The following is a 27,041-nucleotide window of genomic DNA, read 5'->3' as shown; positions in this document are numbered from 1 at the left end:
GGTTCAGGGTGACTACAGAAGCCTTTTCCCTCAATAACTGTTTATATTTTTTAATTAACCTGAAGCCAGAAGAACAAGAAGAAGAAATTATTTGTCTTTTACTGATGAATAATAAATGGAAACATTTCTTAAACTAACGCTGAGCCGTTTGCAACGACAACGTTCACATTTAATATGGAGGAAGTCTGCTTCTGATGGAGGCGGGGGGGGGGGGGGGGGCGCTTCTCTGAGACATGAAAGCACTGATCTGTACAAGACACAGGAAACCACATCACTGCGCTCGAGACCTTTTCACTCTGCCTGCACGTCTCTCCCCACCTCCCACCCCTTTCGAATGCCACTTTCCATGCTGGTGTCGCCAAGAGTCAGTGGCCCTGTGAAATGACCCCTCTGCTTTAATTCCTGCCTCTTCCTTTCCTCTTGATCTCCTCTCCGTCTCCCCGCTCCAGAAATCTTGTAACTCACTTACCAAACATATATACACACACACTCAATCATCAAGGCAAATACACGCATGCTGGTGTGGTCGGTGAAGGGTAAACAATGCTGCCTCGCTGTCCAGTCAAGCCTGGACTTCCTGGAGAACGTCTGGACGTTGGCAGACCAATGGACCCTGTGTGTGTGTGAATGCATGTGTCTTTGTGTGTCTGTATAAGTGATATGTGATGCTGCGTCAGGATAAAGTTGAAGTGAAGTAAAATACAACACAAATACTTTATATGGAAAGCAGCATCTGATGGTTTGCATGCTGTTTCTTCTAACATGCAACCTGAAGAGACTAAATCTCCAGCTGCGACTCCTGTGGAAACGTGTTTTCTAATCACCCATCGATCAATTGGTCCTAAGCTTTTTCTTTTAAGGTTTCTTTGGCAGTGAAATGAATATATTTGGGTGTGGACTGTTGGTCACATGATTACTTAAGACTCTGCTCTATAAAATGGAAATTAATTTAATCCTGTCCAGGAAGAAGCCGTAGCACCATCAGACAAGAGAGGAAACTGGTGCTGATGATTGAAATGGTGCTAGGGCGCCTCCTGTTGCTGTACGAAGTCCGGACACGTCACAACTGCGGCCGCTTTTAGGCCAGAACGCCGGCCGACGATGTCGAACCCCTACATGCAGGAGTCTGTGATCAGGGCCAAAATAACATGCTTAATATAAAAAGATGAAAACCACTCATCACTCACAGAGCACTAGACTAGCACTTAACACATCCCACCTGCGCCAGCACACGCTCCGTGTGGTTCGAGTTGTGCATCACTACACTTTTCACCTCCAATCACTGTGTGTGTACGTTTTGGTCAGTGCTGTTAATTTCCTGTTTTTTTTTTTTTTTCACAGGTTATAATTTGACATCAGGGTGTGATCTTGAGCTTGTCAGATCACCTAACCATAAATTGGCATGCCATAAGTCGAAATGTGGGAATATGTTTTCGGATTTCAGGGAGAGGCGAACAGAAAAGGGAAAAAACAATCCAAACACCACTCACATTTCAGAGCTGCTGACACATACTTTACATTAAAAGACAGAAAAGAAGCCAGATTCTCTGACGAAGTGGGCTCCAGGGCTGGGCAAAGCATCCCAGTGCGTACCCATAAATAGACCGCATGCCTTAAGTACACGCGGCCGCCTGCGTTTACACCTTCATGTGTGCGCGGTGGGACTCGTTTGCATGAGTCTGTGTGAGCAGGCATATCGATGTAACCGAGATCCTGCAGCCTGTAGCTAAGAGCCGGCCGTCATTACAAACATGAGAGCATAGTAAATGAGACATCAAGCCTTTCCCTCTTTGTCTCTATGCAAAACATAAAGAGCAAATTAATGGTCCGGCAGCTATGAACAATGGAGACCACTTGAAATGAATACAGTGGTGCAAATAAAGGAGGAACAGATAAGCATAATTATTCACAACTCTGCACGAGGGGATGATGCTGCCTCTCCTCAAAAAATAATGTATTTAAATGCATGTGTGCGTCTGCGTACATCTCCGTCAAGCTTTTCCTTTAGAGGTGACTGACGGGCAGCGTAGGTTTGTGTGAATAGAACTCATTTCTACAGCTGACTAGTGTGTATCAGGAATCATTCTGCAGCCCCCCTTTTCATAACCCCCCCCCCCACCTAGCCTTTCCATAGACAGACAGGTAGGCGTGCTTGTGGAAAAGGAGTGCTTTATTTTGTCCCTTTTCGAGTTCACACTCTGTCTCAATCTGTGTGCGTGTATTGAGGAAAGCAGGAGAGAAAATGCACACATGTATGCTTCCACAGTCTATCTGAAAATATCTTTGGACAGAAATCATCTGAATGCTTGCCAAAGTAAAGAAAAAGTTAACAAAAAACTATCGTGCTCCAGCCGAGTGTTTGAGTGTTAATTGTGTGGGAGCGAATATGTGTTTGCCTACGAGTGTGATGTGGCGTATGGTACGAGTTGTGTGTGTGTTTGTGTGTTTTTGCGGTGCTGTGTGGGCGTATGTGAGGCGAGCTGGCAGAATATAGAACTGGACAGGAGTCAAAGAGCAAAGTGGTTGGAATGGATGAGCAGAAGCCCCCCCCGCCTTTTTTCTTTTTATCTTTTATCGACAATGAAACAAACAAAACAATAAAACATGCATGAAATCCTGAGAGAAATACGTTGGTCTACTGAATAGAGTTGAATTTCAAATTAATTTAAGCGATACTTCCTACAAAAGCTGACTAAAGTTAAGTCAGCTAACTCCAGCCAACTTGTACTTGTATTCGTGTCTTATTTTTCATTGAAGGTGTTGTTGCTCTCCGTTATTGTATTGAACCACGGCCTGAGCTCACACATGGCTAATGCTAAAGCTATCTTCATGGTCCTGGTCTGTTTGCTTTGCTTTGTCTCGTGTTAGTCAGTTTAACAAATAGAACTGGGCCAAATAGGCCAAAGAGGCAATCAGCAGCTCCAAAAAGGAAAAACGGGAACATATAATTTGAGGTTATGGACAGAGCAGTGAACAGGGAAATATCAAATCAGGTTTCAGTGTTTCCAGGAAAATTTCCTTATAGCGTGGCAATTACTTTCTTGAATAATTTCTATTTTTCTGTTTTTCATAATTAAAGAATCATAGAACAATTTGTGTGCTTCAGTTTTAAAAGGAACCCAAAGTGACCCAGAAGTTTGATGTAGGTCTACAAAACTTTTTCAAATATGAGACATGGAGAAGAAAACTGCAGACATGCCATCTGTATGTTCTGTTTTTGGTGCCACACAGTTCTGGAGATGGAAAGTTAGTTTTTAAGAATGAGCAGTTGGCTAATATAAATATATTAATGATAAAAGAGGGGGGGGGGCAGATCACAGCAGGTGCTCAGAGTCAGTGTGTTCACCTGTGAGTTAATTTACCATCAGCCTTCTTCACTGGAAAATCTACTGAAACGATTCAGTTCCACTGTTCTCTTTGAATATAAAAACCATTAAAGCCTTGCACTGCTGTTTTACAATCCCCACATCTACATGTAAAAACTAATTAATAGCCATAAACCATGAGCTCCCCTCCAAATTAAAAAGATTTAAAGACGTTTTGACCCCGCTGATGTTTTCCTAGGAGTGAAGCCAGCACCATCACCAAGCCGACTTCTTTGTGTCGCATACGGAACGATGTTGGGGGTGAAAGGTGACCGTGTAATTTCAACCAGCCGGTCGCTTCGCAGTCACTTCACGGAGAAACTCCTCCTATCACAGAATTACAGTAATCTGAATTGCAACGGAGCGGCGTGTAGGTTGAATTTGTGATCGGGTCTGTGTGCCCTGTGTGCTCGTGTCGCATGCTAAAAGCTTTGAAAACCTGAAGGGACAGTGCAGCGCTGTTTTACATCTCTACCTCCTCCAGATGAGCAGTCCGACTCCCATGGAGAGCAGCATGATGAGGGCGGCCACGGACACGACGACGATGATCACCACTGGGTTCTGTTCACTGGACGCCAGAGCCACTGGGAACGACAAAAACATCCTTAATACCACGCCACATGTGTGCACTTTAACGCACCGGCTCATATTTTCAATTACAGAAGATGAGAGCAAATGATAAGGTGATGACCGGGAAGGACAAATTAATCTGGGCAGAGTGGAGGGTAAACTGGCATTCTCCCATGTCAGTAACATTCTTTTCTTTTAACCCACCAGGATGATGCAGTTTGCAGCCATATGCTTCACTAAATAGACTCAAAGGAACAGCAGAGCTGTAAAACAACACCTTGTGTTGCCATTATCACACATAATGTACTTCATTTGTAGTAAACCTGATGGCAGCAGTAAACTACAATTACAATCAAACACACCTCCAAGGTCCGTTTAGTATCCCGTTACATTATTTTCCTCCGCAGATGTCAGTTTTCTATTCTGTTTTTTATGCTTTTATAATCAGTATAACGGGGATTGTTGTCTCAGAAGCTGATGGACAGTTTAGCTTTGTGCTAACTGCAGAGTAGGGTTGATGATATAGCTGCATACAGTTAATATTGTTTATGCATGACTGTGCTTCTACAAGGCCGCTGATTGTAGTGGCGCTGCTGCCTTGGAGGAGCGTCGGGTCAACTTTTTCTTGGTGTTTGATCTCGCCCAGAGCAGATGCAAAAAAAATAAATCTGAATTCTCCAAACAAAGAAAGCATGCTTGAAAAGAAGTAAGTAATCTCTAGTGGAGATCTTCAGCTAAGTGAAGTCGATGTTGGTTGTGCTGGGCAGCTCTCAGGTGAGTTACTGTAATTTGCCTCTATGGTGTGAAGTATCAGTGCCCTTTTAAAAAGTTTAAACCAAAGTAGTACAAGGCCTGAAACGCACACAAAGCCGCATTACAAGTCCCAACCAGACCCTGAGGTGGCCCGGGGGAAACGGTTTCAACTTGCAGAGAGGAGAAGCATTTCACAGCTTAGTGGTAAATTCATGAATCTTCACACATAATCTCAGACGTAGTCAAATCCCCTTCTCCGTCTCTCCCTATCTCCCCCACACTCGCAACATGCCTCATTGTGTGGGCTGGCCAGGTGCCTACACAAACTCTCCATCCCCATCTGCCTGGCGGGTGCTGGCGGGGGGTGGGGGGGTGGGGGGGGTGAGGAAAAAGGAGAGAAAGTGAGGAGGAGATGTGGGGGGTGTAAAATGGCTACTTACACTCGCCAAGTGTCTGCAGCTCCAGGGGAGCACTGTATGCTCCGTAGTCTACGGACGGCGGCGAAGAGGAGGATGATGTTGATGAAGACGAGGATGATGAAGCAGAGGAGGATGAAGTTGAGGAAGTGGAAGGGGAAGAGTCGGCGGACGAGGAGGAAGAGGATGAAAGAGGGGAGGAGGACAGGGACGAGGAGGAGGCAGGCATGGAGAAAGGGCGGATGAGGAAGACGTATGTGGTGCCAGGCTTGAGGTTGTTGACGCTGATCCGCGTGGCGGCGGTCTTCACAGTGGAATAACTCTGATCCTTTTGTTCCTGCGGAGACAGAAAGTGAAGTGATAGACGCAGACAACAAAGAACGAGCAGACGCAGGGGGAGTGAGACGAGTAGGAGGAATCCATTTGCCAGAAGCCTTGTTCATTTCCCAGACACGGTTTGAAATGCAGGGGGAACCTGTGAGACAAATTTTTTCAAACCAAATCAAGAGCTTTTTGGTGCTGCCTCTTTTATAGAATGAGAGGAGGAGCGTTTCACAGAGTTAGAGTTTCAATGAGTTGGACAAAGTTTCTGTGACAAGTCAAGTGGAGAAGACTTTAAGTTCTTCCACCTGCTTTCAACAAATGAGTATCTCAATCAATAAATCAATAATGAAAAACACCAGGCGGCAAGGAAAGAGACATCTTTAGAAGATAAATCAAATATGGTGCATATCTGTTTCGCTCAGGTAAAAGCAGGCGTGGTGGGGCCAGAAAGTAGATGGCACACAAATTACAATAAGTGCTCCTCTAAGTTTGTTTGTTGTAACCTAATCTCCCTCTTCTATAGCCCTCGATGTGTTCGAGACCACGCCAATTACAGCTCAGCTTCTTTGATGTGTCACCGCTCTCAAGAAAAACCCGATTTACATGCAAAGGTACAAATGCAGCAATCAGGGTAATGTGTAACTAAAACTGGCACCTGTAGCTGTTGTTTATAGGCTCGGGATAAATTTGCATTGCAACATTTACTGCGCTCTGAAAGCCAGACCATGAATGTATCCAAATCCAAATAAGCTGCGATGAGGTTTGGAGGAAACCAGTCATTGATTGGTTTTTGCTGTCCTTTACAACCTGTTTGCTCACAGGGACTGAAGAAATAAAGGTGGGTGACGCGGCAGCTGTTCCAGTCGAGGTGGCATGTTGGCATTTCATGAAGAAGAACAAACACAGTGCACAAACACAACCTTACAGAAGTGCTTGGCATGGCTTGAGGGTCCTCTTATGTGTACGTATTGCACGATCAAACTGCCCAGATTTTTGCATGTATGAGAAAAAGAATTGCGCAGGAAGGAAAGAAAGCAAGCAAAGCTCCACAGTGATGAGGAGAAAACAGCAACTTTGTTCACAGATGACATTTTTCTTATGTCAACCTATGAATAAACTGTGACTCAATCATTACTTGTCATCAGCGTGTCATTCTTAGTCATTATCATCATCCAGAATGTGTGATCATTTATGATTCAGTTTAAAAACTCAGCAAACTTTTTATGTATCAGATTATGCCCTGAATAACCAAGGGCATATTTTATACATGCATAGAGTCTTTGATAGACTCTGGTTGTGTTACCTTTTCATTTCATGGCCTTTCAACAACTTGCTCACCTCAGTCTCATTTATTATCCATCTATCTTTTACACTCTGCAGCCACCAACTTTTCTTCTGCACCGTGTCTCACAAAGCAACTTCATTCATTTCTGTCTGCCGCTGTTACAAGCATCTGATCATTGAGTCATCTTCCTCCTCACCTGTCCCTAATGCCCTACTCTAACCTTCTCCCTCCCTCAGTTATCAGACCGGCATCTCATTCTGAAAAGTCCTACGCCTCCTGCTATCCTTTCTCTTCTCTCACGCACTCCTCCTTTTCGATAGCCCAGCCCCCCCCCAAGGTTGTGGGTGTGGAGCAGTAAGGAGCAGGCCTTTGTAAAATACGGTGAAACATAGAGAAGAGAAGGAGGTGTGAAAATGGGTGAGAATGTGACACAGCCGAATACAAAGGCCTGGCGCTGGCAGAAATGGCAGTGTATGAAAATGGAGATGTGTGAGCGTGACAGCTGTGGTTTACGTGCATGACAGATTTACTGTGAAGACTATGACTGTTGACGGAGCAATATGACTAAGTGTTGTGTTAAATGAGCATGATGAGGCTGATGAAATTGAAACAATGGTTAGCCATAAAAGCAGAAGAAAATGTTGCAATGTTATGGACTGTGGAGGTTTATACATCACAGGTCTCTTTTGATATGCATAAAAACAGATCAGGGTTTTGAACAATATCGCAATCGTTAGCTGAAATAATGACTTAAATGTTTGTGAAAACCATATTTTGAGGCCGATACCGTTACGGTTTCCTGTCATGCTAGTGTAGATGAAGACATAATGGATTTACCTTCTCATAATATTTGACCTCGTATTCAGTGCGGCTGCTGTTCGGGTAGGCGGGCTCCCTCCACACCAAAGTGATGCTCTTCTGCTCGATCTTCTCCGCTCGCAGTTCACTGATAAGAGATGGTGCTGCGAAGACAGAGAGGGAGACAAAAGAGAGAAGAAGAAAAGAGGATGAGTTCAGGGATTCCAATCTCATGCATTATAAATAAAACAGCTTCAGGAGTTTTCTCAAGGTCTTAACTGGTGTGCATTTCCACTTTTCACAAAGTTTGATTGTGCAGTTAAAGTTTAGGGGAAGATACTCTGCAGTTAATTCTCCTGTGAGGTGAATCAGAAGCAGGAAATGCTTTATACTTTACATATGTATCATATACCTGAATGTCGGATAGGCGGTTAGCGAGCAAAAGGAAAATGCAAAGACAGCTATAAGGAAGAGAGGAGAATGAGAGGAAGATGACACTTAGGAGCAATCAGAGTTTGTACATTCAGGGGGAATAAGTAATGCGTTGGTACCTACTTTTGGTGAGGTAGAGCCGGGTCAGTGCAGATTAATACAGATATGGACAGACTGACAGCTCTGTATCAGGGATAACACTGAGAGACGCCCGAGATCCAACTCTCTCAATTAAACCGGCTTCTGACTCAATCCGGCGAAGCAGCGGTGAAATTTATCCTTATAGATACTTCATCTCTTATCGATCGCGACGGAACACAAAACAGAAGATGAATTATCAGCGCACGGCTTTCCAAATTTAGTCAACGTATGATGGCAGGTGCTCGCAGCCACCAATTTCATTACCCAATAAAGGCTGGTGCTTTGTTTTCCCGTCAACAAATGACAGGTATGACAATCAGAGCGCAACCCACTCTTGCTTAAGTGCTAATTATTCCACAGTTAACGAAGCAGCAAAAATGGATTGTCACTCAAAAACACTAAGAAAAACAAAGGGGTGCAGATAGCCTAGTCAGAAGGCCTGCATGTGGGGGAGGAGCGCTGCCATTAAGGCCATTACGGTTCAGTTCAGGGCTGCGTGCTGTTATCTTCCTTCAGTTTGACAATAATTCCAGTTATTTTCCATGCCCTCCCTTCACACAGACATGATCCCCAGGATTTTGTCTGGCATTGACGTTCCTGCACCTCATCTGTTTTCACTCTCCCCCTCTCTGCTTCTCCTGCCAGTCACTCCATCAGCCGCGCTCCTCACTTCCTGCTTCCCCTCCTTTCCTGACCTTTATCCATCAATTCCTCTCTTTTCCTGGGTGAAAACAGCGACACTAATGATTATGTTCTGTCAAACTTGCCTAAAACTATGTGGAAACGCTCAACAAACGCACACACACTCAAAGCATCGCCGCTCCTCCAGTCCTCCTCTCAGCAGCAGGATAATACAGTCATTTTAGGCAGCAGATCAAAGACACACTCGACGTGCTCCGTCTGCATCTCTATCGCTCTCTCTCTCTCACTGTCCATCTCCATCTGTCTGTTTTTGATGTCTCAAAGCACAGGTATTATCCATTATTCATGGTGACTTCTGTGACTTTTTACCTCACAGAGAAAAGATGGATGTACCTCAAGTTTTGTACAGTAGGAATGATAAATAACAATATGAGAGCCAACATTATTTTTGTTGCTCAAAAAACGTATTTCAATAACTAAACATTATTGCATTTACATCACAAAGAATGGATTGGTTGAATAATTTTCTGCTCCCCTCTAGAAAATATAAGTATACAAAAAATAAATAAAAAAAACTGCCACTGTGATGTCTAAGGAGATGGATTTTATTCCTATTGAATGTGAAGCCGATTTAAAAAAAAAAATACTGACCATTTGAAATGTTGATGACAAACTTTAACCATGCCAGCTAGTTGGCACTTTTAAAGCATTTAGTCATTCTAATGAGTTTTCCTACAACATGTGAATGCAACATAATGTACAGATGCACACACAGCAGGGGAGGGCAGCAAAAAAAAAAAAAAAACTAATGATCGCTATACAGGAATGTAAACAAACAGGCAGAGAAATTATTCTTAGTGATTAATGGACCTGCTCGGATGTTTGCTATACATACATGTCGAGGAAATCAACTGCGCTCCAGCTCATTAGAAAATAGAAGAATTACTTCCACGCCGCACAAACGCTGAGAAGGAAGGAAACAAAAGAATGGGGCTCAAACGTGAGACCAGCAAGGTGTTTATACGACAATATGAAGGTGAGTGAGACGACAGCTTAGAGCCAGAGGCAGTTTGAAGAGACTCCCACTTCTTTCCCAAAGCCTGTGCCACCCAAACACAAAGAGCAGTGTAACACATCCAAATCAAGAACACGGTGTCAACCTGCTCTCTCCATCTACAACTGCAGGCTATTGTTTGCTGTTCTTTCTGCGCTGAATTATGCATAAAACCAGCGTCTGCCTCTAAACTCCAGATCGCACCGCAGCTCAAGCTGGGACATAAAAGCAGGCGTGCACAGTTTCACCATTAATACGCACAATGCTGTGATACAGCAGTAATATCGTGGCCCAAGTGCCAGAAAAAGAAGATCCTCACTTAGCAGCGACTGAGCTGACGGAGCAATTTCCAAAACCTTTGAGAAATTTTAACACCTGAACAATTTCCTGGGAAATTTCCATAACATCTTAAAAAAAAAATGTGTTCTAGCAAAAGGAAGAAACGAAAATAATGAGAGCGGTTCGATCTTTTAGGGCCCATCAGCACCTCTCACACTTCTCTCTAGCATTCAAAATATTGATGCTGAAAACATCAGAATAGCTTCTAAAGGGGGTGTGTGTGCTAATCCTGCACACACACACACACACACACACACACACACACCCTTTAGAGAGCATGGCAGCAAATGGTGGCCAGTGTTGGGTTTGGCTCTGTATTTGAGAGGAGGAAATCAATGCTGACATCCTTCTGAAATGGCCTCTGCATGCACATGGACACACACACACACACACACACACACACACACATACATATATATATACACACACATGTATATACACACACCAAAGCACACAGAACTGCACAATGATTTTCACAGGTAATATAGAGGAAGTGATGGCCTTGTGGGCAATAAGCCTCTCCGGCTCTGTGGTGGAAGTGCACAGCAGATGTTTTGAAAGCCTCATCACGGCAGAAATCACACGGCGGATGCGCTGATAGCCACTCGTCACAAAGACATACATCTCCTGGTATGAAAGTTTCTGCAGCACACATACCAATCAGTGACACGGATTATAGTCTATAAACTTCAAAAGGGCCACTCTGATGAGAAAGAAAAGTGAGGCATGAGGAGGTAATATAGATGGAGTTTGGCCCAAAATGGCAAACAGGCAGCGCACAGCTGTTCCCCTGAGTGATTAAACTTCCATGGACTGTGAGTACAAGCTCTGGCTGAGGATCATTTAGGCTTTATATATCAGTTTCACTCTGTCGGTACATTTTTACTCTACTGAAACATTTTTCTTGGGGGGAAAAAAAAAATCTAAATATCATTAAAAATAAACATTTTATTTTCTGTCTAGCTAGTTAAAGGTCCCATATTTCCATGAGATTTATGCCTTTTTTTATTATAAATTCAAACGATTGTGCGTAACTGATTCATTGTGATGTCACAATGAAGCAGTGACCTTTCTCAGCTGTGCCTCCCCCCTCAAAAAAATGTAAACATCGGTCTTTAAAGACATCGGTCGGCCATGTTGTAAACACTGCGGCACAGGTGGTCCTCATTTAGCTTTCAGCATTGCAAGAGATAGGTTGAGCATGCTTCTTAAGAAATCCTTAAGATCTTTTAAATTACAGTTCAGATACAGCACTAAAGAACTCAGACTCAGGAGTGGGTGTGTGTGTGTGTGTGTGTGTGCTCAAGTCTCTATGTCAGGTAGATCTATGAATAGATTTTGGCACAAAATGGCTGCTGCTGCTGCTGCTGCAGGCTCTTCCATCCATGTGGACAGAGGCAGCTGAGGTGCGACTGGCATCTCTGTTTCGTTATCAAAGGAGACAGGCAGAGGAGCTGCTCTCCCCGGGGGGTGACAGAACAAGCATGGCTGAACATCCCAAAGTCATTCACTCCCTCCCCCCGCCCCCTCCTTCACTTCCACGGGTCGTCTCTCTGGAAAATCTCACACCATCTTCTCAATCACTTTACCTCTCCATTTTTCCCAAACACGACTCTTTATCTCGAGGGGGAATCCAGCGTTCCCCACAGGCCTGTTTGTACCTCTGCTGAGATGACACCCATCTTTCCAGGGTGGGGGGGGGGGGTCATTGTTCCACTTCTACTAAGTTAACTGAAAACATCTCTAAGGCCTGCTCGCGCTCAAAGGGTTAACGGGAAGGAAATGTGTCGCTCCCTGTGGGGACAACACCCTGCAGTCAAACTGATGACTGACAGCAGAGGAGTCTGAACATCTACCTTCTTGTTGTTTGGCTTTTCTGCAAGCATTTCTGTCAAATCCAAAAAGCCCAGTGGTGAGTGAACTCAGACTCGTCATCCAAGTTTCAAATAGCCAACCTTTGATTTTTGGGAAAAAAAAAAAAAAAGGCACTTAACTATCTGACTTTGGACTCCAGCACTCCACACATTCACATATCAACTGTGTAGAGAAATAATGAAGTATCAGACACTGACCTTTAAAGCAATAGATCCCTTGCACTGATTAAATTAAAAGAAGCAGCAGTACTTTGATGTAAAAAAGACATTACACAAAAAACAAGCTGGAAGCATAAGCAGAAGCCGAGAAGACGTTTACCACGGTAATGCTAAATAATGGCAAGGACAGTGAAGTAAAGATGCAAAGAATATATTCCATGGCAGAATTTATATTCTCCAAAAACCCCACATTCTTAACAATTCATTTCAGTAAAAAGGTGTTTTTAAATGCTTGCATTGCATTCTGATCTAACAATGCTGCTTGCTGCAGCCTAACCCACCCACGTCTCACTATCTTGCAGCAGGTCTTGCTGTTTTAATCTGTGACTATCAGTCTGCTCCAGCAGTGGAGCGTTATCTGGCAACCTGTTCGCGCCCCCCCCCCCCCAACCAACGCCTCGCCAGCATCCAACCACCCGCCTGCCTCATTCTAAACACACGCGTGCATCTGCACAATTAACTGCAGCATATGAAAGGGCAACAGTGGGACAGAGGGAGGCGAAAAAATGATATTATCCAGGATCCAGCTTCAGAGGCGTGGTGAGAATGTGCTCGAAACAGGTGTCCTCTCTGATTATAATTCTTTGGATCAGTGCAAGAAGGAAATGAGGAGGGGGTGTTCAGAAAGAAAGAGCTATATGTATCTGTAGAATGCACTTGCACATACATATATACACGTTTGTATATTTTTGATGGTGCAGACACCGACACAGGCCACATTTCCACCTATACCACAATGTGTGTCCAGTGTGTGTGTCTGAACATCTGTTTGTGTGCATTGTCTTTGTGATATAACAAAGAAGAAAGTGTCAGTGATGGCCCAATTAAATATATCAGTCAGTAGGTGGGTGGGAATAAAGGCCAGAACAGGTAGCCAGCAGGACAAAGAGAAACTGGCTGCATGATGTTATTCAAATGGGCCTGATCAAAAAGAAAGAGTCCTGCATACATTGTCACATTGTTCCCTTTCCTGAAAGGGAAACAGGTCTTTGTTTTTTCCCCTTCTAACAATGTAGGAATACTTGCAATTGAAGACAGTAGGGATTTTTGTCTGAGTTGGTTTCATGAAAAAAATACAATTGCGAGAAAGAAAGAAAACAAAGACCTTGCACGTCAAAAACTTCCCATTACCTCTCGGCAAAACCTTTACTGAACTTACAAATCTGTCAAAAGTGGCATCTCACACTCCCACCGGGGAAGGGTGACTGGGGCCGACTTTGCTTAAACTGCTCTCGACAGCTGCACTCTGACTGATTCGGAGCTCTTTGGGCCCGGTGTGCTTTAGCCTAAAGGCAGAGGCATGGTCTCATCACAACACGTCTCTTAACCCAGACAGCCTCTGACTGCAGCCTCCACCAAATAATAATAATAAAAAAAAAACAGGCCACACACACATGCATGGGGGGGGGGGGGGCGCACATATACAAACCAGCTGACCCAAGCCTGCTGCAGGTGAGCTTGGCTAAGAAGGTGAAGAAATCTGTCTCTGGCCTGACAGACCTGGAATGGGAGAAAATCCACATACACATAAACATGCCCACATACCTCCTATATATTCACTTTACTTTACTACTCGCACAATTTAAGTGCAGTCAAAGGTGTCGGGGGAGTGGGTGAGTATATATATTGTGAGATGGACAGCAGCAATAAACTCACAAAGAAGAGAATCTCCAGTGTGCCCTAAGACAAGAACATATATATATATATATATATACATACATATACACACACACACGTTTGTGTATGCGCATAAATATACAATACACACACGCAGATAAATGTGTGTATATAAGAATTCCTGATTTAAAACTGCAAATACTTGTCCTTGCTTCTTGCAACAGAGCAGATTCTCTTCTTGATTTTATTGCTGTTGTCCTTCCCATAGTGTGTGTGTAAAAGGGATAGAATGAATGAAAAAAACATGTTTGTGCGTTTGTGTATATTACCCCTACAGTAATACACAGTAGGCTGTCATTCAGAAAGACAGCTGCATCTCTACACAACTCTTTCTCTCTTTTGCACACCAGGGTCCTGCCAACCTCCCCGCCCTTCCAGCAACAAACCCCATATAAACAACAACAACAAAAAACAAAACAAAAACAAAGATGGCATGCACGCAGAAATACCTAGCGTGCTCCCTGAACAGGGGCGAGATGAAGAACTCCGAAGGTTTCAAGGAAAAGCTGTGAGAGAAAAGAACAGCATTTGAAGCTCGAACTCATCTTTCTGACATCTATGCCATGAGAAGAGTTTACGTTTTCACATAGAAGAAGTTGCACATCAAAGATGGCCCTCAAGCCCCGTGTAATGCTGTGATTACAAGGATAACATTGTGTTGCCGTCAACCACCTCCAAGCTTTGTTTTTCTTCCTCAGTGAATGCTACAATTCCCCGAACAACAAGAAACAGCCTGTAAATCCACATACAGAGCACACAGACTAAAGACCCCAGAGTGCCTCTTCATAGACTCCGATTATAAGCCAAGAGGTAGGCAATTAAAATTTCCATCACCGGGTGACAAAGCGTCTTAAGTGGCTGGGCTATAGTCCTGAAAAGTAGCTTGATGACTCTATTCATTTGGTGCCTGCTGAAGCCTCACCTTCCCATCACTTCTAATTAAGGAGGCAAAAAAAAGGATCCAAGCGCCTCCATGCAGAGGGCTGGAGGTGGGAAGGAGAGCAGAGAAGGTGAAGACGTGTGAGAAAAGAAGGAGGGAACAAAAAGACTATTGGAAACTAAATGACAGTTGTTTTTTTTTTTTTAAACTTTCACAGTCGAGAAGCGTTCGTTTGGTGATGGGAGACGGAACGCATCGGAAGATCAGGAGGGTTAAACGACTCCGGCTGCCTCGTTTCTCATCTTCTGTCCATCATTCAGACACGCATTCACATGATACCACAATAAAAGGGCCATTTCATCAATTTTTTCAAATTCAGTTTATTCATAAAAAAAGTGTTTGGTGCCACTGAAAGAAACTTTCCAAGGTTATTATTATTTTTTTTTTTAAATAAATAAAAATAAAAAAAACTCTATAGGAAGACATAACTCTGAGGCTGCAGAGGAACAGACACCCCATGAACATTGAACTACGAGCTTCTACTGTCATTTCGCCTCATTTCCTTCAGCCTTGTTTTGCAAGAAATCTTTCAACTTTCTCCTTACACCACACATCCATCGATGTGCCTCACCTTCCGTCTTCACTCCTTGTATTTCTGTTCCTTTTTTAGCTGTACACATTTAAGCACACACACATTCTTAACTACAGTAGACTGCTTATTGACTTTTCCCACATACTAGATTTGTTGAAGCACCACAAACTCCAAACAGAAGAGGAAAAGAAGTTTTCACTGAATGTGCATCATTTCTGAGAATATCCACCGACTTCTTTTCTTTTGCTCTTCACCCCTTGTACCTCCTTTCCTCTGCCCCCACATAGCATCCTACTCATAATGTTACACTGCCCCCCCCCCATCCCTCTCTTCTCGCCTCCTTTTATTCCTCCATCTCTTAGACCCATGTAACTCCACGGGGACTGGCCATCTAAAGCCCAGCCAGTAATCCTCTCAGGATATTGAAATGCCAATCCTTCCTCCTCCCTGACCCACACCTCCACCCCATCTCTTCAGCCGTCCTGCATCCACTCTCTTCTTCCCTGCCTCAGCTAAAGGGCTTTGGATGGACCACTGGGGGCCAAGACATTCAACCCAAGTGTGTTTCGGGCTCTCACACACACACACACACACACACGTACATCCATAAGCAAAAATGCACAAACATGAAACAATGCAGCCTTTCTCGCACATACACAAATCAAGCATTGAACAATTCACAAAGCGTATGGCATGCAAGCATGGCCGAGCACAGACATGAGAGTGCTGTCACACACACAGCTTGGTGCACCCACAGCTCATGCACACAAACATAGACGTGCATCCCTAATCCACAGCTGGATAAGGGGCCCCATGAGCCCTGGGCAAAACTGATCCCCCATTTAACCAGCCCATACCTCATCGCCTCACGCAATCCCAGCCATGTTTCATATCCCCCCCACTCGCTCCTCTCCTTTTATCCATCCATCCATCCTCAACACACCATGCAAACCTCTCTCCTTCCTCTTGGTGGCCTGATAAAGCCCCATCTGTCTGGGAGAAATCCAGTTTGCCACTGTGCGTGTGTGAGCATCCAGTTACTGAGGTACTTTAAAAGAAGTGAATTTGTATTTGGCTTTAATGCAGGGCATTAATGTCACAAGCTTTAAAACGCTGCTTCAGCTTGTTTTTCCCCACTAAGATAGAAAATCTTACTGTATGCATTAATGTTAATTGACCTCTTGTGTGTCCGTGTGTGTGTGGTTTGGGTATTTGGCACATTCTTTCCTTGAGCTTCATATTGTGCCCTTAAATCCTGAGGCTCGCTTGGCACTCAGCTGCCAGCTAAACCGCACCACCCGCCGCTAACAAGCTTACCACGCCCGGGAAAACAAATACAGTAGAGTGAGAGAAGAAGGACAGAGAGCCATAGAAGGGGTACAAAGAAGCAGAGGGCAGGACTGAGAGAAAGAGACGACACTTGGGAGGAGTGGTTGTGGATGGAAAGGCATGAAGCGGGGGAGGAGAGGAGGAGGGAGAGAAATTACCATCCAAGAATAGTGAGACGACACAGGTAGAGCAGGAGAGGATACGATGGGGGAAATTAGGAAGGAAATAGAGGGTAAAAAAAGAAGAGATTTGGATACAGAGGAAGGGACGAGGGAGAGGGGGGCAGAAAGTAATAAAGAGATGATGAGGTGGCGAGAGAGAGACTGTGTGCGTGTGTGTGTGTGTGTGTGTGTGTGTTAGCTTTCTTCCAAATCCCCGCTGCAGCATTTATAAAGGTCAGTGAGTTTTGATGGTGCGAAGGCACCAACACGTGCATGGAAACAAGGCCGAGGCGTCCGCGAGGCAACACTTTTCAATTCTGCAGCCGACCGGGTTTCTTCTGCAGATGAGCTGCCTCAGTTCACACAACGAAACCTGCTCTTATCAGCCTCACCCTCAGAGATATTGCTGTAAGAATCTGTCTGCTTCCGCCTGCTGAGAAAAATAAGACACACAGAGTCTTCATGGATTTCGTCTGAGGTAGTGGGAGGGAAAGGTTTTTGGATTTCACTTGTTTCTGGTGAAAGTTTTGGGTTCCCATGGCAACAGATGTATCAGAAATATCCCACATCTGAGTCGCAGCGGTGATAATGTTTATGGATCAGATTTTGGATGTGGATGCCACTTTATTACTTTTTTATTTTTACTGTTTTGGTCCAAATCTAAGCCAGAGGGTGAGACTCAACTAAAACTTTCATTTTCTATCCTTTTTTTAAAGATACCATCTACCGGAAGGCGATGCATTCATGTGCTTGGTAACATTGTGCCTCCATTTGCGTGTTTTAACAAGATCCATCCATCCATATGTTGACCATTTTTATCAACCCCGGAATATTTACTCAGCCCAAACTCACATGACCCTGACGAGGGCTGTCCATTCGGGTTAGTCGGCTTGTGTGTTCTGCAGCTGGTGAGCTGTTGATGCTGAACTGCTAGTCATGTGGAAACCATAGGTCAACAAAACCGAACATGTCAGAATGAAAATATATATTTTTTTATTCTGATTCTCTCCCCCTCTCACACACAAACACACACACTCACAAGAGAGGCAGCATTAAACACCCACACCAAATGTCAGTCTAAATCCTCCCTGACACAGAAGGTCTTCTGAAACCCCTGCAAACACACTCTCCTAACCCCTTGTCCAATCCCTCTGGATGACATGGTTAGTGGGACAACTCACACCCTAATACCCCATAATAACGACAAATCAACAGCATGGCAACTGCTGACATGACAGACAGACAGGGAAGGGGAGATAAAAGGGAGAAAGGTTGAAAGCTGTGGGGATAGAGAGAAAAAAAAAATCACCACAGGTTTGTCCTTTTCTGATATAGTATCCCTAACCTTGGAGCTTGGGGTGTTTGGTGAGTTGAATCCCTTTAGGGGGCTGAAGATGTAGTTTTTTTTTTGGTCAGCCATTCTATCACAGGTTTGACTTTAGTTTAAAACACTGCAACACACACACACACACAGTCTACCTGAGTCATATAAAACCACAAATGCATTCCTGCCAAATAAATTCACTCACTGGTGGAGTAGGTGAAGAATAGCAGGCTAGCCATGACCTGATGCTGCATCTGTATTGAGCCTTTATTCTCAGTCTCTTGCTTAAGTGCTTAATGTGTTTTCAAGTAAGAAGAAGAAGAAAAAAATACCATTAGTGGAATGCCGTTGTGCTCAAAAGGATAAATAAAAGTTGATTAACTTTGCTAAAAGTTGTACTTTTCTAATAAAAATACTGCAGATGGTGGTGGCATTACCTCTTAACCACGTCACTGACATTAAATAGAGATTTGCTGCACGCACATATGAAGCTGTCCTTCGACCACTCTCTCACCCGACGCGGTCCAGATGTCCTACTTTGGTCAGTAGGAGCAGCACTGAGGCCACGCGGGTTCCTAATGAATTCTCAGCATCAGTCTGCTTATATCTAATTAAATCATGAACTTCAATTTCCACAAATACAAGTTTAAAAACAAAAAATCTCCATGCCTTTTTTTTTTAATTCACATGCAAACATCTTTCATTCAGTGATTTTATAAACAGTATTTCTTATTTTGTCTGCCTTTAACTCTCCGTTAAGTGTCGCTGCCATCCAAGTGCTCACATTTGAGTAACAGTCCTCTTTTCATTATGCAGCACATTTCACTCAGCCAATTTCCAGTCAGTGACAAAAACACACTTACTTTCTCACATTCTCTTTGTTTCTCCATCACCTGCTTCCTTGTGTAGCACCTTTTCAGCGTCTCTCCCCATCGCACTTCATTAGCTTCATTATGCCTTCTGTCTTCAAAATCAGATTTCTTTCATCCCTCTCAATCAGTAAACAAGTCTTTTCAACAACACGCGCAGTGGGCGTGATAGATGAATGTATGTGTGCACTTGCTAAGACGGGGTATTTGTCAGGTGTTTCCAGAGCCAGAATGTGTGCTTTTGCACTTTTGTGTGTGAGGGTGTGTTTGGTCTTTTCACACTTGAGCTCCCTAGTACAGTGCAGTTGTGGCGCTGGTTGACAGGGCTACTTGGCAAAGTGCTTTTTCAAGCCTCCTGGCTAATGGCCTGCTGAAGACTGCTGCTGATGAAAATGAGATCACCTCCACCGGCGAGCCTTTCTGCTCCGTCGGCAGTGACTGGCGCCCTGACAGCATGAGGAAGGAGTGTGTATGTCGAGAGTATGTGCTGCTTAGCAAACATATAGATGAAAATCAGCTGACAGGGTGCGCATGACGTTTGGAATGCCATGCATGATGCGCTACGTGTTGCAGAATGCACTTTGAGAATCTACATAAATTACAAGCATATTTAAGGTCGCGGTTTGTCAGTGTGCATGCATACATCTATTTATGTACAGAGAGACGCACACAGTGCCTGTAAGTGTGTACATGTATATGTGTGTGTGTGTGTGTGTGTGTTTGTGTAGCAGAAGCTTGCTGAGGCGGTTACCTGCGCTGATATAAGAAATTGATGCATTTTTCACCAAAGTCAAATTACCACAGCAAACAAAATGTATTCCATAACATATTTATAAAATCAACCAGACCTAGTTACGGAGATTTGAGACTTAGGAGCAGACTATTTTCCCTGGAACACAAAGATTATATCCATCCATGGAAAAACAGCACGAACATTTTTCCACCTAAACTTTTATGAGTCAACTGTTGTTTCAAGCTAAAGCAGCACTAAGCTGCAGGCTTTGGGCTGCTGTGAGACCGCGCACAGTGAGAAACCCACACAGTTCAAGTTCAACAAAAACATTTCAGAGACATGCGAGTGTGCTGGCGCGTTGAGTGTCTTTTCGGGAATGCAGACTGACCTCATTCTGCTGAAGAGGTTGTGTTTATTTGCGTTACGGATTATTCTCATAATTTTTGCTAACATATTTTATTTGTAGTTTGCACATCTAACAGTCTGGATCTCACGAACTTGTGTAGGATTGTTTGGCCATTTCTTGTTTCCTGGCTGTGCAGACTTGGACTGTGATTTAAAATATTAACTGCTCCTTCCCTGCACATGCTTTCATGAGGAAAGATCCCACTGTGACTCACCGGGAAGGCTTGTTGACACGTTGACCTGGGTGTAGAACCGCTTGTTGGGCAACAGCTCCGACACTCCGTTTAAAGCCTCTACAGAAAAGGTGTAGTTGGTGTTTGGAAGAAGGTTGACCACAGTCACCGTTCTCTCCGTCAAGCCGACCTGCTGCGGCACGAAGCCAATGCTCGCTCCACACTGCTCGCACTGCCTCCCGACGCACCGCCGGCACCCCACACTGTAGGTCAGATCCGCACGGCCGCCTGTGTCCGACGGGGCTTCCCACTCCAGGATCAGCGTGGACTGCTTCAGGGTGTAGACCAGATCTCTGGGAGGTGACGGGGGCCCTGGGAGAGAACAGAAGAGAAAAAAATCAGAATTTGGCTTGTTGTTTTTTTTTTTTTTTTTGAAAACAAACATGACAAAAACAGACAGAGGGAAGAGTGGAAAATATGTGAGTGAAATATTAATCAGATGCATCTTTTCTACTGCAATTGTTCTCCAGCAATTTTATCTGACAACAGATTTTATAATTTGTCAGTCTTAAAGAAATTTACCAAAAAAGCACTCCCCGTTTGTTGAAGATTTGTCCCATTGTTTAAGCATGCATGCACAAATCAAAGGAATTTTTGATTTTTTATATTTTTTACTCCCAGCTCCTTTTTTATGCTCCCGTCTGTTACGCTGAAAGAGCACCCACTAGTGTCCCCTCTTTGCAACATTTGTAACGGTAAACACAAACAACATGTTCATGAGTGCGACACAGTCACCTGCATGACGCTGAAGCGCAAGCGTGACTGATGATACCAAGTCCGCTGGGTTTTACGGTGCGACTACATGCAGGGCTCGGTTTGCACATCACGCTATGATAATCCTAGATTATGTGCTAAAGAAACAAGCGTTTTTACGAGAATCACTTGAGTCTTATGAAAGGGCCAATTGAAATGTGGAGTTGTTTACTGTGATGCGTGCGTTATCATAGTTGAGCAGTGGAATGGCTCTAAAAAAAAAAAAAAAAAATCATGTGATGGAGAGATGATGAAGAGAAAGAGAACTGAAGACTTGAACTAAAAGAGGAATACGACTGTCCATAATGTACTGATGACAACATTGCACTGTGGGGGAAAAAAAAAAACATTCATCTATAATTGGAAAGTAAAACTGATGTGCAATGGAGAACGTTTGCAACTCTGCTGAAACACGAACGGGATATGATGTGTCAGACGTAATATTACAGCCTGAGCTGTAAGCTACAGGCCTGCGTGTGCTAAAACCTGCAGAAGTGCTGTGAGCCGGTGAATTCCATCCACTTTCTATCCATTTAGAACATCGTCGGAAGCGCTGGGCTGTGCGTGAACTTTAAAATCTCAAGTATTTTAAAATAAGACACCATCTGTGACAAATGTGATAAAAACCAATCATACAGTGCAGCTTTTAAAGGGTCTAGAAGGACCAGAGGCTACAAGACTGCACCTCGACAAAAATCAGTGTCCTGACTGACCTGTGACATTTCCTGCAGGCCCGTCACCACAGAGGCTAAATAGAGCTCAAAGGACATGAATTTTATATGGCTGTGTGTGTGTGTGTGTGTGTGACTGTGCTGTGTAATGAATAAGTGAAGGTGTGCTGATCTGTGCGTGCTGTCACACACGTCACACACGTCACACACCACAGCTGCGTCGTGCTCCCAGGAACACGTGGAGTGTAGAGTTATGTAAAGCCAAAGAACATTGAGCGTGTCAACACACACACACACACACACTAGATGTAGACACAGCTGGGCCTTTTATTCACATCTCTTTCCACTTCTGCGCTTTCAGCCTTGGACTCCCTCAGAGTTTCCCTTTTCTCTCATCTCATCCTTAAACTGGAGTGTCTCTCAGTAAAACTTCACCTCCTCAAGCCTCCTGCTTCTCTCTTTCGCAGCTTTTGCTCTCGCTCACCCTCCATTGCCACCTTAAACTATTTCTTTTCATCTGTTATGTATACATCCTGCCTTTTGGTAAAGAATCCAGGGACGTTTGTATACGGTGGTTATGTACGATTTCGTATCACCATCAACTGAATGCGTTGAAAGAAATCATGAAAGAAATATATATTTCTCGTTTGTTTTGTTTTGTTTTTCTTGGTTGTGTTTTTGTCCTTAAACCACGCTTATTTTTTAAACCAGAAAAAGCATCTCAGCTTCACGTTCATCTTTCCTCCAGAAATATATGGGCTCCAACTGTTTTCAAAAAATCCATTTGCAGAAAAGTGTTGGCAAACATTATGCGTCACCTTAAGATATATTTTTCTTATAGTCATTATGTTATTGTCATTGCTGTTGCAGTTCTGTCAGCAGCACTCCGCCAAACTGAATACAGAAGAAGATATCTGTGCTCCCAGAGAGACATTTTTTTTTCTACTCTTTCCAAAGTTTTACTTTTCCACGAGATATCTAACAGTGCACTGCACGGATGAGTTTCTAAATAGCTGCCATTTACAATGGTAATTAGTAGTAGTACAATTTAAGCCGTGTGGAGAGGTGTCTTTCATAAATGATTTATTTAAGAAAAAAAGCAAAAAAAAAAAAAAAAAAAAGGTAGCTTGTAATGTGCTAAACACATTAAGGGGTAGACGCTTCTCTGGCCTTAATGGGAAAGAAAAGAGAAGAAAATTACCCCGGTATTATTCCTTAATTGCTGGTATAATGAGGTGTGCATATCAAACCACATTCATCTGGCAAACTCTCTGTTTTCTCTTTTATTCTTATAGTGCTAGATTCAGCAAGGCTTCTCTTTCTCCAGCTGTACACATGTGGTGGATTAGCCAAATCTGGGGATGATTATAATTGCAGAATCAATAGTGTAATTAATGTGGTCATTAGGCTGCTATAAATGTTATCACGCAGGGATCACAGAGCTTAGTGATCAATATTGTAATTAAACCCCTCCAAAGCACTTACCACACTTACCATAAAAGCTAGTATGACCACACACACACGCACACACATATATATATATATATATATATCCATACACACTCAAGTGAGTGTGTGTACAAACATGCACAGACAGATGAAGTGACCCCATGGTTTTACTGCCCTGAGTACGGGGATATTGAGCCCATTATTCCTCCATCTAATTACTGAGCTATATCAATAGGCTGTTCTCCATGCAGGAATCAATGAGGCTGTCCCGTATGGTCTTTGTCTTATTGGCCCTGTAGTGCATCTTTATTGGGGAAGAATAGGAGGTGTGGGTGAGAGATGGACAGATAATATGAGGTCAGTGGGACGAGATTATATAGTTTGTCGCTCGAGGATGGAGAGATGAGATTTCAGCTCGATGGAGGGAGGAAGAATGATAGCTCGCGTGGGTGAAAGGATGAAGAGGAAGGAAAATGGAAAAAGGCAGCGTGTAAAAAAAAAAAAAAAAAAAAAAGATTGAGAGTGGCTGAGGTAAGAAGACAGACCGACAGAAGGGAGAAAAGAGTGCGTTCAACAAGGGGGCAGGGGGGCGGGGGGGCGGGGGGGTGATAGAGACCAGTTGGCCCGTAATGTATTTAATGGACGTATAGCAGACAGTGGATGGTAATGTCTGGAGAAAAAGTGGACAAGTATCGACAGAATGCACAAGGTTAAGCAGAAAGATGGGGAAAATGGGGTGATGGGCTTTTTGGATGAATACATAGTATGGATGTGCTGTTAAGAGGAATGAAGGATGGAAGGGGGATAAAAGGTTAATAGGCAGAGAAAATGGCAGCAGACTGAATGGGTACATAATGTGTGTGCATGACTGGATGAGATTGATGGGGGTGTAAGCCCAGGTTGGGATGGGTCCTAAAAACATAAAACAATACCTTTGAGCATGAGGATATTCGCTCTATAGCGGATTAGCTATAATTGTAGCTGAAAGAATGCATCACGTCTCTACTGGTTAGAAAAATTCTGGTTAACCATCTGGTGATGATTAAAGTAAAGAAATGTTTTTCCTTCTCTGATTTGATGTAAATCAATACTTAGCAGAAGGCTTAAAGGTGAAGGAGAGGTGAGGCGTGGGGGGAGATGAGACATGGAAATGGGCTGATGAGGAGGCGTTGGTGATGGAAGACCAAAGACAGACAGCGCGACTGAGACCTGGGAGGTGGGTGCAGGTCAGACGGAGGGTTGATGAGCTGAGAAAAGGGTGAAACGGGTGAAAGGATGCGGGGTGAAGGACAGGTGAAACATTTGGCTACTTACGGTTATCGAGGTGAAGCCGGCAGGTTGATGAGATAATGACTTAATGCTTAAAAATGTCTAGATGAGATGCATAAGAGAAAAAGGAGAGTACCAAACACAAATATAAACAAATATAAAAGACATTACGTGTGCATGGCGCCGAGGGACTGTCCAAAGGCGTCCTGAAGTGGTCTTCCTCACACACACACAGCACAGATCCCTCCTCCTCGGCAACACTGTTGGCTGGGCAGGGGAAGCACTCCTGCTGCCTGGAGGACATCTTGTAGGACCCAGGGGGACATGCTGGAAAAGAGGACACACACAAACGCAGCACGTCAGTCATGTCCAAAGAATTTTAATTGGATAATTCCTGCCTCCCTTATCCTAACAAGGGACATCCCTTAAAAAACTAAATGATGTGAGATTTTCTGCTCAAAGGAACGAGCACATAAATTCCACAAAGTAAATGTAAAACCATGGGATATTACTGCAAAGTCTATAAAAAAAACCAAAAATAAAACATAACTTTAATGACATATCACTTAAGCATTTCTTCTACTGCTTATTTGTTTCTGGCTCGCCAATCCCAGCACCGCCTGTGAGGGTGGGGTCACCCTGGACAGGTCACCAGACCAACAACCACTCACACACAGACCTACGGACAGTTTGGAGTCACCAGTTAACACAAACATGATGTATTTGGGGAGAACATGCAGACTCCAGGCCTGGGAACCGAACCTGCAACCTTCTTGTTGTGCGGCAACAGCACAAAGTATGCCACTGTGCTGCCCCACACAGAATCTCCACTAAGCATTTAAAAGCCAACGGGGGGGGGGTTTGAGAAATGTAATCTCCCTTTCAATTCATGAGAAAGATAAAGACTGAATGAAGAAAAATGAAATGAAAACAAGTGAATCCACAGGGAAGTACAGATGAGATAAAAGATGGGATTAGTAGAGAAGAGTAGAGGAGACTTTGGCTAAATCCATCAGACAAACACAATTCTCGCATCACGTGTGATCAGTGGCCTTGGCAAACGGCATCAAACGCTGCTGCTGGTTTGAGACAGCCAGGCAAATGAAAACAAGCCAAGCCGATGTGGAGGCGCGCAAGCGCTAAACCCGAAACTTAATTTTGTTGTTGTTTTCCACAATTCCTGCTTTATTTGCTCTTTGATTCTCTCAAATATCTCCCTCCACAGCCCGAGGAGAAACCAGATCATTGCACACAAGTGAGCGCGCACGAGAGAGAGACACTACAAAAGGTGGGAATGCGGACGAGGGTGATTAGCACTCGTGACCTTACATGCGCAGCTCACAAGAATGCCCACCTTGTAACAAAAGCTTATCAATACGTGTGTGTGACATCGGGCGGCTCTTAAACGCACACTCACAAGCACATGGGGTATAAAACAGGCTATTTTACACTCTCTCTCTCTATGCAGCTTCATTTTCCACTTGCCGTGCCTTTGTAGCAGGCGATAATGGGTGTGAAATCAGGCAGCCAGCTCGCGCTCGATGCTCCGGTCTCCTCTCTTCTGAGACTGTATTCTTAACAGCAGGTCTACGTTAACAGCTTTGGCATGCTCTCTCGCCACCCCCCACCCCCCTCCGCTGTTTGCTTCCTATCCTCTTAATACATCTGTCTTCTTTCTTATCCCTTTCTCAGCCCCCCCCCCCGGCCCTTTTTTTGCCTTACGCTCTGGCCATCTAGCATTCTTGTCTCTCTCATCTTCCCCTTTAATCTCATTCCCTCAATTTAACTCAGTCCCCCTCCTCCAGTTAAAAGCACATTATCCAACAGGCTTCCTTTCAATGTGTTAACTCCAGAGGTTGACTGGAAGGATGAACTGCTAATTCAGACTGGAGGGGAGTTTTGCTCTCACATTGTTATTCAGTCATATAGTTAGGCGGTTGATTTCAGCCTGACCAATCACCAGCAACTGGCACAGCCAGTGCAGACGCTGGATAATTTAAGCAGGACTGGCAGTTGGTGTATAATTTGCTGTTTAAATGTACAAATGAAACTTCTGGCCCAACATATGCATGGATCATTGGTCTGAGTCTGGCCCGTGTACTTATGCATCTGGGCAGAATCCAGCTGGAATTCTCTTGTGTTGGGTGACAGCCGGAACATTTTCTGCCGTCGTGCCAGAGTCGGTCCAGGTGTGGACGTAACACACACAGCATCTAACTATCATGCTGCGTGTGAGCCAGACTCGGTGCCGCGCAACTTAACATGTACAGGACCAGATCAAACCCGAGCTTTTGGCGTTGATTTATTTAAAGGAATCTTGGTGCAGGAAATGTTAGGTGTGGTAGAATTTGACATTGCTTTCCAGTATCTGGACAATATAAAGGGCAATATGAATGCATGAGTTAGCAATATCCTATATCCAAAACAGACTTGGCTGGCTGGCTGACATTTGAACACAGGTGATAACTATTTGAATTCGATGTT

General features: G+C 43.9%; 1 protein-coding gene across 1 annotated transcript in view; it reads right to left on the bottom strand.

Annotated features, from left to right (window-relative positions):
• Nucleotides 1-27,041, bottom strand: part of epha10 (EPH receptor A10) — a 94,855-nt gene that overhangs the window by 17,289 nt on the left and 50,525 nt on the right. Inside the window, exons 4-9 of the mRNA XM_029514805.1 lie at nucleotides 24,729-24,884; nucleotides 20,398-20,727; nucleotides 7,551-7,675; nucleotides 5,336-5,441; nucleotides 5,129-5,185; nucleotides 3,841-3,949 (exon numbers count right to left, since the gene is read on the bottom strand). Of these exons, the coding sequence (XP_029370665.1) occupies nucleotides 3,841-3,949; nucleotides 5,129-5,185; nucleotides 5,336-5,441; nucleotides 7,551-7,675; nucleotides 20,398-20,727; nucleotides 24,729-24,884 (883 nt within the window). The remainder of the gene's footprint in view (nucleotides 1-3,840; nucleotides 3,950-5,128; nucleotides 5,186-5,335; nucleotides 5,442-7,550; nucleotides 7,676-20,397; nucleotides 20,728-24,728; nucleotides 24,885-27,041) is intronic.

The sequence above is a fragment of the Echeneis naucrates genome, chromosome 11, assembly GCF_900963305.1.
Source record: "Echeneis naucrates chromosome 11, fEcheNa1.1, whole genome shotgun sequence".
Classification (NCBI taxonomy): domain Eukaryota; kingdom Metazoa; phylum Chordata; class Actinopteri; order Carangiformes; family Echeneidae; genus Echeneis; species Echeneis naucrates.
Note: the sequence above shows the minus strand (reverse complement) of the source record. Positions and strands in the feature narration are given on the sequence as shown.